Source organism: Colias croceus, chromosome 24, assembly GCF_905220415.1.
Source record: "Colias croceus chromosome 24, ilColCroc2.1".
Taxonomy (NCBI): domain Eukaryota; kingdom Metazoa; phylum Arthropoda; class Insecta; order Lepidoptera; family Pieridae; genus Colias; species Colias croceus.
Window position 1 is genome coordinate 1,603,996 of NC_059560.1, and position 15,653 is coordinate 1,619,648.

The 15,653-nt window shown below is 33.0% G+C and overlaps 1 protein-coding gene across 1 annotated transcript in view; it reads left to right on the forward strand.

The window, feature by feature from the left end:
• LOC123702699 overlaps positions 1-10,696 on the forward strand; it is a 13,244-nt gene extending 2,548 nt beyond the window's left edge. The window contains exons 2-8 of the mRNA XM_045650479.1: positions 743-966; positions 1,081-2,574; positions 2,650-5,117; positions 5,497-5,616; positions 5,911-6,051; positions 6,931-7,067; positions 7,477-10,696. Coding sequence (XP_045506435.1) covers positions 745-966; positions 1,081-2,574; positions 2,650-5,117; positions 5,497-5,616; positions 5,911-6,051; positions 6,931-7,067; positions 7,477-7,637 — 4,743 coding nt within the window. The 5' untranslated portion in view covers positions 743-744 and the 3' untranslated portion in view covers positions 7,638-10,696. The remainder of the gene's footprint in view (positions 1-742; positions 967-1,080; positions 2,575-2,649; positions 5,118-5,496; positions 5,617-5,910; positions 6,052-6,930; positions 7,068-7,476) is intronic.
• Positions 10,697-15,653: the final 4,957 nt, after the last annotated feature.

Below are 15,653 nucleotides of genomic sequence, written 5' to 3' on the forward strand. Positions count from 1 at the left end.
GATATTTTGTCAGCTGATTTTGAAGGGTTAAGAATGACATTGTCATTTCTTTTACTTGTTTATTTTTAAATTTCAACCAGTATTTACAATAAATACCAAGAGATAAATAAATAAATAAATAAATGTGTGCGAGTACTAGTGTACACACGTAAGAAGTGAAACTTCTTTATGACCTTATTTTTCAAAAAATAATTTACTATATACAACTTTACAGAAATACGTCGAATCACGCGTGGTAGGGATAAGAAAAGATGGCGCGTTACGGAAAAATGTCAGGCATAACGAAAAAATGTTACACTAAATTTTTTTCAAACCCCGACAAAGAAGTTTCACTTCAATAAAAAATAAAAAAAAAAAACAACTTATTGCTTCTTAAATCATTACATTTAAGATGTATTTAACTCCTTGAACTTGAATTTATAAATTTTCCTCAATTTGTAAACCTTCATAGCCTACTTTGTAAAGGTCATATGCATAAACAGTTGTTATCTGTTATAGACCCCAGATTTAATTCCGATTGAAGCATCCATATTTATTTTTATTTTATTTTATTACATCACAGTAATAATAATGCATAAAATTTTTGCTACTGATATAGGTAAATAGTGTATTAAATTTTTCGCAATATGTTACGAATCACAATTTTTTGACAAATTATCATTTTGCGCTAACATACCATATCCTCACAAACGCGCCACCTGAAGTTAACTAACTATACCTAATAAAATTAATTCATTTTCAGATATGGAGTCACATATTTTGAATATGTATCATCAAGCTCGTTATAGAACTATTGGTCATAAAATAATGCGTTCAATGAGCGAATCCCTGTCATCTGAGGGTAGTTGTAACCAAAATAGCCCGGAGTATTCACAGGAGCAAGCGTCAAGCCAATATGAAGAGGAGAGCAATGAGGGTGAATATTGGGACCCCCAAGATAACAATTTGTGGAGTCAAAATCAAAAGGTAGCTTTTAAAACTATAATAACTATAAATATATGTATATCTTCAAAGTTGTGTGCCTGTGTGTACTATAAATATAGTGAAAGAACAATTGATGAAAGTGTAATAACTTTTCAGATAAACATAACACAAAGTCAAGATTCAAGTATAGACGAAGATGAAAACATAGATGTACAGGAAATATCTATTGATGAAAAGACTCAAGACTCTTCAGATCATGAGGTGGAAGCTGACTCTATGGAGGATAACTCACTAGTAGAGGGTGCAGACTATGACGTCATTCAAGTGTTTGCTGTTGATCCTGACTTAGATCTGGAATGTTCCTCAGAAGAGGAAGATCAAGAGGAACAATACGAAAATTCAAACGATGATACCATAGATGATGGAGAATATTTAAATGTAGAAGACAAACCAAACTATCCCGAACCAGATAATCGTTACCGATACCGTCAGAACTCAGAGGGCAGTATATGTCAAGACAATCTAGGTATAAATTTAGATACGCCAGTAGTTTCAAATGTCGATGAATATTTTATAAAAGAAAATAAAGAGAAGGATATACTGGAAGTCAAAGATGAACCTGTTGTACAAGATGTTGATGAGTATTTCATTAAAAATGTCAAGGAACCCACGATACCAGCTATAGTGGAAGATTTGTTAATACCTACGAAATTACCAAACGATCCTGATTTTCGGATAGCAAAAGTGAATCCTAATGAAGAGGAATTCTTTGCAGATACAAGTGAAAATAAAGTTGTGGAGGAGGAGATAGTTCCCGCAATTATTGAATCTGTAAAAGATATTCCAGTTGGTACAGAGCCATTGGAACCAGAAGTCCCTCTTAATGAGGCTGATCTTGAAGTACTGCCCAATATTGAGGACTTGAAGAGATATTTATTAGAAGACATACCTTATAATAAATTAAAAAGTGTACAAAGATCATGCTCTGTACCACACTCGCCAATGCACAACATCTGCCTAGATATAGATGCTAAAACTTGCTTAAGTTTTGAGGATTTGAATCTTGATTTGTCAGACTTGTCCTTTGAGAATGATAAGGATAAATCACATAATAGTTCAAAGAGTGATGATATACCTAGAGCACTGACAGAGGAAGATGTTAATAGTTTCCTTATTACGCCAAACAGTGCAACAACAACATCAACTGCTAATGCTGTTAAAGAGGAAGACGATCTGTGTCCTCAAGACATGGAAATAGATAAGCCCATTGAATCAATAATAAGTAGTATTGAACAATCACCTATTTTAAAACCAGCAATACCACCGAAAGCTATTACGACGAAACCCCCGCGAGTACTCGACTTTTGTATCGAAAAGACGAGTGTCAAAAAGGAAAATGACGTTAAAACTGAAGACGATTTTGTCGACATAGAATCGTGCAATGAAACCGTCATACCTGTTCTGGAGGCGAATAATTTAAATTCGCTACTTGAACAGTTTGAAGCAACTGAGAAGTTGAATACTAAGACCAAGACACCAGTTGTAAATGTGAATGAACCAAAAGTTAAAGTTCCCAGCAGTTTGACAAATGGCATGCGCTTACAGGACGCGGGAGTTCAATTGAACAAAAATAAGATGAGACAAATTTTGGTAAGTATCACCTGCATGGCAAGTTACTTCTAAAACGTTAAAGGAACTTGTTATTTTTTATTTCATTTATTACAGATGCCGTCGACTATTAATTCAACAATTAGACGATCTCCAAGTCCTGTGCATTCTGACCATGACTATTGCTCCACGAAAAAAAGGCACAGTCTGCCGAATATAAAGGGAGGTCGGAGTTTGTTAAAACCTGAAGTTCTATCAAGTAATAATAGGATACTGAGCTCAAGGCACAGATCCTGTAAAAATAAGAAAATAATCTACAACCAGAGTAGTGATGAGGAAGGTGAAAAGCGCAATGACATTAAGAAAAATAAACTTGTGAACGTGAGTCGTACTAGTGACGATGATAGTGACATTAAAAAGAAGACTAGTGCTAAACAGACAATCAAACCAAATCCAAACATAAACTATCGTAAAAAAGTATCCCCAGTACATTTTGGTTCGAATGATAGTGTCGATAATAAAAGTAACGGTTCTGTGATGGTGAAAAGTGCTTCTAAAGCAAGTGATACTGCAAGTAGTCAAAATTCTAATGGTAGCATTAAGTTAACTATTAAAAATAAGTCTGAAGTTATAATTAAAAACTGTGATTCTAAGGACAATCATAAAATAAAAATTATAGAAAAGCATAAATCTAGTAGTGTTAATGAAAAACCAGTTGTAAATAATGTTGAAAATGTGGTTACCACAAAGAAATTGGTGGAGCAACCAAAACATATTGTGGAACCCGAACCAGTCATTGACAAAGTTAAGGAAGAAGAATCCAAGCCAGAGGATTTCTATGCTGCTTTATTCACGGATAAAAAAGACATGCAAATGCCGCAAAATATTCCAGTGAAGTCTGAGAAACGAAGTCACGATGATGATAGTAAAATATCACTTACGGAGCCCTTGAGTGTTGTTGTTGAAACTGAGCAGCCACAAAAGAAGAAAAAACTAAATCTCCAAGAGTATAAGTTACGTCGTGGGGCAAGCTCAAACAATAATTCGGCTCAAGTAAGTCCAGAAGCGATATTCCCTGAAATGCCTTGCAACATCAATTTGGATAAAGTTACAAAAGCTGTAATTAGTCAAAAATCTAATAGTGATGAAGCTAACTCTAAGGGTACTGAGAATTCTGAAGGTCCAAAGAAAATTTTCGATCCTATAAGAGAAGCTTCAAGGAAAATTCTGATGAACACCAAAAAACAAAAGGCTGAAGCTATGCGGAAGAGAGATGAGGATATAGTTATGAGTAAAATACCGAAAGTTGAGAATCTCGAACTACAACCTCTGATCAGTGATGCTGAAATGTTGAAAATTGTTGGCATGTCTACAGAGCCCATAATACCGATACCGATAGCAAATGAAATAATTCAAACTCCATCAAAAGATTATGATGAAATTATTTTAGTCAGTGTTGGTACTAACACAGATGAAAATATGTTTAAACAAACGGAAATCATACACGAAATTAAACCACCAAAAACACATTCTCCTCCAAAGGAGAGTAAGGCGACGATTAACTTCAAAATACGAAAATCCGATACAGTACTCAAACATAACGTTTTCGACCCTATCAAAGATGATAGAAATACAGCTGAAGACAAAATTGCAGATATCAAAATAGACGAAGAAAGATTCAAAGACATCACGGCTACTTTAAAAAGCGTTGGAAAACAAGTCGATACGAAAATATCGAGCAATTCGCTTTTCGCTAGCATTCAAGATGTCGTGATGAAAAAAGCTCCTACAGTCGTACAAAATAGTACTACCGTGGAACAAAAACATAAGCCTAAATCACCAGTCCATAAACAAGAATTCAAATTTGCCAAACCGACCATTGTACGCGATTACGACGAAAAAGCTGAACACGGCGAGGATAAAGTTATTTTACATTTGGAAAAGAATAGAAAGAGGCCAGAATCAGCAGCTATTAATATTCAAACAGATTCTACAGTCGAGTTCACTCCACTGACAGTTGAAGTTGTCGATAAACAAGAGGATATAGAGCAATCAATATCGCCGCGTAAGAGAAACGACAGTGACATGTCAATGTCGAGCGATGGAAGCCCAGTGAGAAAGCAAGTCGCGGTGAAACCAGAAGAAACTGTGAAGCACAAAGCTGAGGCGAAACGCGAGAAATCACCGATCAAAGAGACGCGTTCCCGGTCGAAAGATAGACACGAAGTTAAATACAGACGGTCTAGGTCGCATTCACGCGGCCACAGACGGAAACGTTCTAGAAGTCGCACCAGATCAAGATCTCGCACAAGGTTCAGGCGCTACAGACGGTCTGACTCGCCGTACCGAAGAAAAAGACGGTCTAGGTCACCATACAGATCCAGGCGGTCTCCTTCCATCCGCCGAGATTACCGTTCTAACCGCTCTCGCTCAAGATCTAGGTATGCTGAAACTAAATCTAAAAGCCCAATTAAAAAGAAGCCTAGTCCGCAAAAATTTGCCGAAAAGAAAATGACGAAATCGTTAACGCCGCCGATAAGAAAACCGACAGTGTCGGAAAGCTCTGACACGTCCACTTCTTCAAGGTAAAATTAAGACTTACGTGTTTGGGTGGCGGCTTTACGAATTTGGAATGTTGTTCTAACAGAATACAGTCGATTTTGCTATTTGCTTTGCTATGCAACATAGCATAGGTAGAACCTAATTAGTAGGTAACTAACTAGCCATTACATTTATAAATTGACCGATCATAATGCACGAATTTGTCGTAAGCATATATTAACCAATCATTGTAAGGTGGTAGTAGCGCCAATATTTTTCATTTAAGCCTGATATTAGTATGTTATTACAGATTATTAATAACGGTAAGTTGTCATTGAGATGCCTCCATAATATATTGATATTTTTTTGTTTTTATTTGTATAAAAGCTTAATGAAATTACTAAAATGATGTTCTCTTTATAGTTCGTCTTCAGGCTCAAGTTCGAGCGCGTCGTCATCTAAGTCTCGAAGATCATCAAGCACTTTCAGAAGAAATGATTCCAGGAAGAAGACCTATAGGAAATCGTTCAGCTCTGAAGATAGGTATGTTTCAAGGAAATTATTATATTTCACTGATATTGAATTAAGTTTAAGGAAAACAAAATCATTTATAGCTATTAACTGTTTAAAAAGTCTTTGACAGTAAAATATACAAATATAGGATAAAAAGTCCTGTACTTTGTCTTTATTTTTTCATAATAGTTATGAATAAAATAATCTTTATTTATGTGTAATTACTATTCGTATATCTACATTTTTCCCTACTGACATAAAAAAGTCGCAAACTACTACATTTACAATAAAATAAAAAACAAATTATCATTTCGAATTTTCCAGAGAGAGCAACACTCCAGTGGAAGAGAGACGGATAGTGTTTGTGGGAAGGTTAGAGCAGGACATAACGAAGTCGTCGTTGCGGAGTCAATTCTCCAAATTCGGCCCGGTCACTGAAATCAGGCTTCATAGTAAGGAGGATGGGTGAGTGAATAAAACATTTCTTTACTAATATATTTTTGGAATTACAATTATTTTTCTATCTCCTTGCTAATTATATATGCTCTTCCAACTGCCACACCACATTCTATTGATTCTATTTAAAAAGTTAAATTCCGTATTTTATATACATATTATGCAAATGTAATTGGTACATTGTTCGTCATCCGAATAAAGTTGAATATTCTTTCAAAGCTAAAGTATTAATGTATTATAATTCATTATCATGTGCTTTGTAAATCCGCCCTTAAGTCTTTGAAATAAAGTAGAATTTATTCTATGACAATTCACAAACATTAGTACTCTGTAAATCCGACTTTCATTCATACCAATAAGGATGAATATTCCAGCGCAATTCAGAACCCTTCGTACTTTGTAAAACAGTCCTTAAATCCTGGAAATAAGGTTGAATGTTCCATCAATCGTTACCATGCTGTGTAAATTCGACTCTTAAGTACTTGGAATAAGGTTGAATCTTCCACCACAGTTCGTGCTAATATAAGTAAGACGTGCTTTGTAAATTCGTCCTTAATTACTTGTAATAAGCATTGGGATAATATTACTTCGTATGGAGGAGACACCACGAACAAAATCTGTGCGCCATTTTATTGCTCTAACTAAGTTTTAAAAATTATTATCTAGTTAGGTACTTACCGATGAAAGTAATTCCTTTGCACTTTTCCGTATTATTTGTGCAATATCGTAACACACACGAAGGCATATTTGATGCGTTTAACTTTAAAACAATAAAAAAATGAGCGTGCAGTTACGCCATATGGCGTATGTTGAGTGGAACATAAGTGATGTAGGCGGTGTCGTCTCCATATGTATATCTGAATGGTAATAAGGTCCATTTTATCGTAGTTCGCGCTACGGTTTCGTCACATACCAGCGGCCGCGCGACGCGTGGTCCGCGGTGGAGGCGGCGGCCACGTTCCCGCAGTACGACGTCGGCTTTGGCGGCCGCCGGGCGTTTTGCCGGCAGAGCTATGCGGATTTGGGTAATTATTTCGGGTTTATTTGTTGTTTAAATTTTGTTTGTTGTTATTTATGAAAATTAATAGATGCCTGTTACTTTATTAAATTTCTATCTATGTCATAAATTTTGGTTCAAATTGATGGTAAAAATAAAAGAAGATAATATTGATAATGTGTTTTTAAAGCATGTTTATATTTTAAAGTTTACATCCAAAGAAGTATGCTTCAAAGTATTTAATTCATATCACATATTTAAAAAAAAAGTTAGCGTACAATTATGTTAAAAGTTGTGTTACAAATTTACTCTACTACAAATCTTAATTTTCCATCATCATAAATATATTAAATAAATTAAAACCTATACCATCATCTATAACCATCATCATAAATAAATTAAATAAATTAAAACCTATACAATTTTATTCACAACAGATGGTCTCGAAGCGAAATACACGGAGAGCGCTTTCCACGGTCAAGCCGCCATACCCCCCCCACGACGCAACGACGACATGTCGTTCGAGCAAATGTTGCTGGATATCAAAAAGAAACTCAACAAGCGCAAAGGCGACAAACGCGCGGAGGACAGCGCTTGACGATCGCTGCCTTACGTTCTGAAATCGGCCGCGAACGCCCTGTATTCGCTCGTGATGATGACGTTTTGAACTGTCAAATTTGACAGCTCGCGCGGAACGTTGAGTCCGAAGTTTTTTTTTTCGGTTAAGGCGATGAGCGGTTTGCCAGTGTCAAAGTTAAAAAAATCTAAATTCGAATTGTTCGTTCGCGCCTTTTTCTTGTTGTTGGCGCGTTGATCTGACAGTTGGCTGTTGATATAGTGACGTCAGTGATATGTGAAGTGTCAATTTTGACATATCAAATACCACGTGGTTCTAACTGTTCATACGTGACGTGTAAAATTTGACACATCAATTATCACGTTGGTCATGATGTGCGTCATGTGTCAAATTTGACAGCTTATCTGTCAGTTGGCGCGCTTTCCCGCGTTGTGCAATCGAAAAGACATTGTTTTTATTTTTGCTCACGATGTACCTACTTAGATGAATTGTAGTACATTTTTTTGCGACTGTGTAATTTAAATTGTTTTTTTTTTTGTTTTCGTTGTAAATATATCGTTTCGTTTACGTAGCTTTCATTAACACTACCTCTTATTTCTAAAGTACATGCGTTTGTAAATAATTTAGTACAGCACATTTCGAGACAGTATACAATGATGGTTGTTCGACTGTTTTTTTAACCAAATCGCTAATCTGTCTTAATTTTAAAGAGGCTTGTAAGTTAAAATGCATATATTTTGTACGAAATAAGCTTTGTAAATATAATTTGCAAAATATATATTATAATATAATATATATAATATATATTATATGAAATCCATCCATCGTTAGTTGTTGTAAATCGACGTTTTCTAAAATCTTGTATGTAATGTTACCATCGTGTTAAGCATATTCTGACAGCCAAGTTTAATCTATTGACATTTTATATATTAAAAGTAAAAAAAAAATGTTCATTTGTAAGTAGTGTATGTATCTCGTCATTACTTTGCCTGAATCATATATGTATTTTTAATCTATGGCTGCAAATCATACTAAATTTTTTAACTCATCGTCATATTATTTTACATAAATCCATTTTTCTAGCTTTATTGCACTAGACTAGATAGTAAACTAAAAAAATCAAGACTTATTAGGTTTTTTTGCGGACTGTAGTGTAGGCAAAAAAGGTTTTATATTTGTGAAATGATTTACAAATCGCTTTTAAATAATGCTAAGCAGTTAAACTACATGCTTCCAGTTTTCGCCTGTGCCAAATTTTCTGTTCCTATAGCGACTGATAAATGGGTAGTTATAAATATGGTTCGTGCCGTTAAAAATGGCATTAGCTCAGTTTTATATTTAATTGAATATTGACACTTATCATAACAAAACTTCACTAAATGCTTGTACTATGTACTATAATATATTATGAATAAAATTTAAACTAAAATAGGAAAAAACATAAATTGAGATTGATGGAATTTAAATTTTTTTCTGTATGTATATAATAAGGTCTAGAATCTGTAAGATTTGAAAAGAAAATTATAAAGTTGATTGTTGTAAAAAAAATGGTTAAATTACTTCAAAACTATGGTAAAAAACATGTAGTACGATTTTTAATTTGATGTGCGAAAAATAATTAAAAGTAAATGTGTCAAAATTTTAAAGTTTTCATTAATGAGATTTTAAAATTTATTCGTATCGTTATATAAAATCGTAAATTACTTGAATCAAATCATTCAGATTTAGAAAATCTAAAAAAATATATATAAAAATATTTTTCTCAAAAAAAGTTTCACGTAACATTGCAAGCTACAAGGCAATATTTATTTGCACGATTTTGCTTGATAGGCTTTCAAATAGTGACGTCATGAGTCATTCATATGTCAAGTAGTGTCATACAAATTAAAAAAAAACGTGTGCTGAGCACACGTGTCAGAAGTGAAACTTCTTTGGTAAGATTAAAAGATACCAAAATCGTCGCCGCATCCATGACGTGACGGTATTGCCATGACGCGACCTTTTACTAAAAAAGTTTCACTTCATATGAACAGCACGCCTCATAATGCTACTTTGATGAATATGAATTTAAATAGATTTGATTAAATCAGCTTTTTTATATTAACAATAAAAATTTGATAAACACTATATTTTATATAATAGTGATGCTCATACAATGGGATATCATGACATTTGAAATAAGCTTATCATGGTAACACGATAGTCATAAATTTAGGGCAAAATGAATTTTAGTTTCAATCAACATTTTCTTTGAGATTTGGTAATAAATTTAGCAAATTATGATGATCTAATATACTAGCTTTTGCTGTTTTGACCATAAGTCAATATTATATTCAAATAAGCACTCTTTTGTGCAATCTTTTAGTACTAAAATCAATAATATTATAAGTAAAAATGTGTAGATAGGTTACCAACAACGTTCGATCTTCAAACACGGCACACTTACACACGATTAGTCGTCAAAGTGAGATGGCATGATTAGCTATCGTGAAAAAGAGACAAGTAAATTGTTGCTAATTAGCCTATCTACACCTTTTTACTTATTATATCATTTAAAATGATGTGAAAGAAGTTTTATTTTAAGCACTTAGGTCTGTTTTAGGTAACTATAACCTAGTCAATGCTACGAACGATTTTTTTCGTTGTGATCATATTTATTATTTCTTTTAGTGTATCATTTTAGTTACATTTATAACCTGTGCCGATGAGAACAAAATTAAAGCGGGAATTTAAAATGTTTTTTTTTATATGTACGAATGAAATAGCATGCTACCTATCTATTTGAGATAGCTTAATGTTTTTTAAATTTGTTCTTTGTTGGCGCGGTTTCTAGCATTTAATTCTGACAGATTAAAAACTTAATTCTGGCAGCTTTTTTTCATCTTCCATTTTCAAATATTTCCTTCGATACGCACAATTTAAAAATTTGTAACAGGGCCCTCTTTTGGTGAAAATCTACGTCATTTATAAGATTTTTTTGCATATTGGTATTGCCACTGAAAACGAGCTTCGTAGGATAAAATGTAAAAAAAGAGTGTGTGTACTTATGTACGCGTTAGAAGTTATACTTCTTTGGCGTATGGAAAATACTAGAATATACAACTTGAACATAGTTATCAATTTTCATACCACCTAGAACTAACTTCATGCTGTTAAATTTAGGTGTCGGTGTGCGCGCGCATCGTAAAAATTCACTCTCATCATTTTTCTCTATCGCGCCAAAAGAAGTATAACTTCAAAAATATTAAAAAATTATGTTTTGGCTGTTTTAGAATTATGTAAAGCTTATGAATACTCTCTAGCTAAAAGTGTATATTTTATTTGTTGTATAGTTATGTTAAGATTTGTTTAAACAAAACATTTTGCAGTAGTTGTAAATGTAAAGAACTATCGACTAATGTTTTTACCTTTTATTTGCCGTTTCTTAGTTTGAAAAATTATACAAAAAAAATGTAAAAAGACGGAAAATATTGAAAAGTCAATTGCCGCTTGATATAATCACTTTACAATAAGTTAGTTATGAAGTTATAGGAATTGAATATGAACGAATTAAGTGTAAATAAAAGAATGTATTTACGCATAGAAGTACTCGTGTACATTTGAAAGTCCAATTTTATGATTTATTAGGTTTTAGTACATTGTAATTAACATAGACGCAGTGAGAATGTTTTATACGTAATGTTGTTGAGAATAAAGTATTTTGAACAAGTTGTTTTGTTTTATTTTTTATATGCCTTTCTATTTATTTCATATACTTAATCTATGCTTATCTGTACTAATATTATAAAGCTGAAGAGTTTGTTTGTTTGAACGCGCTAATCTCAGGAACAACTGATACGATTTGAAAAATTATATTTGTGTTAGATAGCCCATTTATCGAGGAAGGCTATATATATTATTATCATCACGCTAAGACCACAGAAGCGGAGTCACGGGTAAAACCGCGGAGCGCAGCTAGTAATTCATATATCTAAAGTGGCTTTAGCTACTATCGCAGACTCATAATAATATACTACATATACAACTACTATTAAGAATTCTGTGTCTAAAGGCAAGTAGGCTATGATGATTTTTATATTTTAAAGAGGATTATATTTTGTTTATAAGTTCGGAAACTATTTGACCGATTATGAATAGTGTATTAATATATTATCGTATATTTCTTATATCTCATAGATTTAACAAACTTAAGAATGTTTTGCGATTTTGGTATTAACTGGTCTTCTGGAGGCTAACAAATAACTCGTTCTGCCGGGAACATGAAGCTATATATACCATCTGTGATACCATTAATATTACAATTAATATGAAAGATTTTTGTTTTAGTATGTAATGATTAAACTACTGCAACGATGTTAAAAATTCTTCGCTATCTCGAATAGGTATTTTAAGTTATTTTTCATCAGGGCCCATTGAAAATATCCACCTGTATATTTTACTATAATATTATATTCCATGTGCAAAAGCGCCATCTGGCGCCATCCGTTTCAGAAATCAATTTTAGTAGGTAATACAGAATTTTGCTATTTAACCCCAATTGTTCGTGGGAGTCATATTTAAATAACTATAGTTGTTAATAGTCTGTTTAAAGATCCATAGTTAATTTTATTGTTATTTATTTGTACATAATTAATATTATTTCAAGAGAATACTAATAGTTATGAAAATGTATACTAGATGGCGTTAAGAATTTAAAATATTAATGTCGCTACTCGTCGGTAGATGGCAGTGAAATTAAATATTAGACACCTTATTTAAAATTATTTAAAATTGCTGCATATTCACTATAATATTATTATCTTTTATTATTTATTCACCTAGTATATTCCAAGATACAATCTTACGACTGTTTTCAAATCATATTAGAAGCTGTACCACGCAGTTTCAACCGCCGCGCAGGAAGCAAGTATATATTTTCTATAGCTTATTAGCGGTCCGCCCCGACCTCGCCCGGAGAGAAAACCTTAACATCTACCACACATGTTAAGGTTTTCTCTCCATAAGAACCATCCTCGTTCATCAAGGAATATATAAAAAAGAAATAACGAAATCGGTTCAGCCCATGTTCAGCCGTTCTCGAGTTTTGCGGTTAGTAACACATTTGGCGACTCATTTTTATTACATAAGTAGGTACATAGATATTATATTATGTTAGTCTGGTACATAGGCTACATCACTGATAAGTACCTATAGGTAATCAAAATCCGTTCAGTGGTTTTTGCAAGAAATAAAAAACCAACATCCATACTTTCAGTATATATTCTATATTATACACAAATGATTATAGGTAATAATTAATAATATGAAACAGTATATTTTGTTTATAATATGGAATACTTATACCTAGTATAACTTTTCCAAGTACGAACAGATTAGGTCTTTAGTTAAATAAAAATAAAACAACAATACACAAGTATTTGAATTTTATTTTATTTCATCTTACAAAGTAAAGAAGCATGTTACATCATACAAAAAAATCTTGCGTCAAAAGATCAGTTATTTAAAAAATACAAACACATGAAATTCGAAAAAATAAAAATTCAATAAAGACACACTCCCTCTTCTACAACGGCAATAATGCCAAATTAGTCGTTAGAAAGTACCTACAGACACTCGGAAAAGACCTGAGGCTACTAGTCTAATTTGCCCGCCTTTTAACGAAAACCACAGATAACGTAAAACCACGATCCATTGCTGCGTTCCATTTGAGCGCGCGTTCTATAATCTATGGTGGCACGTAATGTTGAGCGAAATATTTTATTACTATCTATGGTATTTGTTCACAGTACTGGTCGTTGCCGCAGGCGTAAAGGGTGGAGGAATGGTTAAGGGTGAAATTAAGACGTGCTTCCGTTATCTGTTTTGTTTGGCGCGGTTATTTCTGACAACACGAATCGGACTAATTAATTCAATTAGCTTCTATCGAATTTTTCTTTCAATGGTTTCTTAAATGCGGCTTGTTTATGGAGACTGATAAATGAGCTTATTTCTGAACGAACGGACTTTAATTTTGTATGTTTTTGCAAATAAAATTTAGCCTTTTTAGGCATTTTATAGTTGTCTATCTAAGTCCTAACTACTGAAATTACTTACTAAACTAAAAGGGAAGAATATTATATATTAGCTTACTAGCTGCTTTTCTACACCACTTTTTAGTCAAGACCAGCTGAAAAAATATTTTCTAACTGATTTTATTATAATATTTAATGCCTATGTACTATTCTTTGGATTTGTGTATACTTGGATTAGGAATTGGTAAAAATTGGCGACGTTATTTACGTATATATAGATTTTATTGTTAATGTATTAATCTATACTAATATTTTAAAGCTGAAGAGTTTGTTTGTTTGATTGATTGTTTGTTTAAACGCGCTAATCTCAGGAACTACTGGCCCGATTTGAAAAATTCTTTCGGTGTTAGATAGCCTATTTATTGAGGAAGGCTAAATATCATCTCGCTAAGACCAACTGGAGCGGAGCAATGCGGGTGAAACCGTGAGGAACAGCTAGTAGTAGATAAGATGTAGGTATGCTTTTACTGATTTGGTTGGATCTGGCGTGTTCCTTTATTTAGGTATTGACATAGATTAGTCAATAGGTATTAAGTAGGTACATAAGTATTGCTTCACAGAATTTTGTTCGGGATTTCCGTAAATATTCAAATACTCTAGAAATAATAATGATCAGTTAAATGTTTTCTCTTTTCAGTTTTAATCACAGATAATATAAAACTATACTAGGTTTTATCTATACTAATATCATAAAGCTGAAGATGTTTGTTTGTTTGAACGAGCTAATACCTAACAATAAATTATTAACCGTTGAGGTGAAACCGTGTAAGTAACATTATGTACTACTTACTTCTGTGTTTGTTTGTTTTCCTTTCTACCCAATACCTACTTAATAGAAATCGATCGATCTATGTTATTAGGAATTCTTCAAAGAGGCAAAAACGTCTGGACCGATTTGGACAAAATTTGTTACCTATGCTGATAATTTACATACAGGATTAACATAATAATATAGTCGTCGTAGCTTCATAGAAGATCAAGATTCAATCAATGTCATGGAACTTTCCCTCTCTTAAATTTGTTACTTACGATGCCATGTATAAAAACTCAAATCTTGAAGATAAATCGAATGCTCTACATTAACGGCATCTAGCTAATATTAGGGTATTATTCCTATCTTGTAGAAGACCGTACATTAAATCAATAAAAATAATCATTCCACAAGCTTGGTCTTCCTCCTCCTGAGTTGAATGTAGAGTCATATTGTAGAGTCATCTGAAGACTTTCCTAGAAAGACTCATATTCCCCACTTAAATCTCTATAAACATTATCAAGAGTTAATTCTAAAATTTATTTAAGACATTTTCATTTAATACATAATGTGCAAACTTCATGTGAATACCATAATGAATTATCAATTAACCAAAAAATAAACTTGATAAAATTTAGAATATCGATGACTTAAGAACCTGAAACTTATTAATGGATCACTGAACGTTCGTTTACCATTTTTTTATGTAACCCCCTTAAAATTATATTAGTAGGTACCAATAATATTAGAGGCTCCCATTACGACAGTAAGACTATTTAAGCCTAAGAGGATACGCTAAAATATAATAACACTAATTACATTCGTATAAAACAATGTCACATTAAAGTTACTCCTCAATCCTCATTGAGCAAACTTTGCCTTTCCGTGCACAATGTTAAAACAGGTCATTTAACTATAAACTCCAACCGCACTAGATCGTCGGCTAATAAACTGGTATCATGCTAAAAGCACTTACAATTTTTCACCTCAAATCTCTGCCGTACTTATAACTGTACTAAGTAACATCCCTATAATTGTGTTACCCTACAACGCTGAAAATCGATGGACACCTTTTTTTACATAAAAACCCTTATGTAAAACAATTTAGGGTTAATATTCGTGTGGCTAGGGTATTTTTGTATGAAAAGGACAGCGATAGGGGTCGGTTTGTTGATTCTCAAGGGGTGGGATCTTTGAATAGTGCCGCCCTAAATT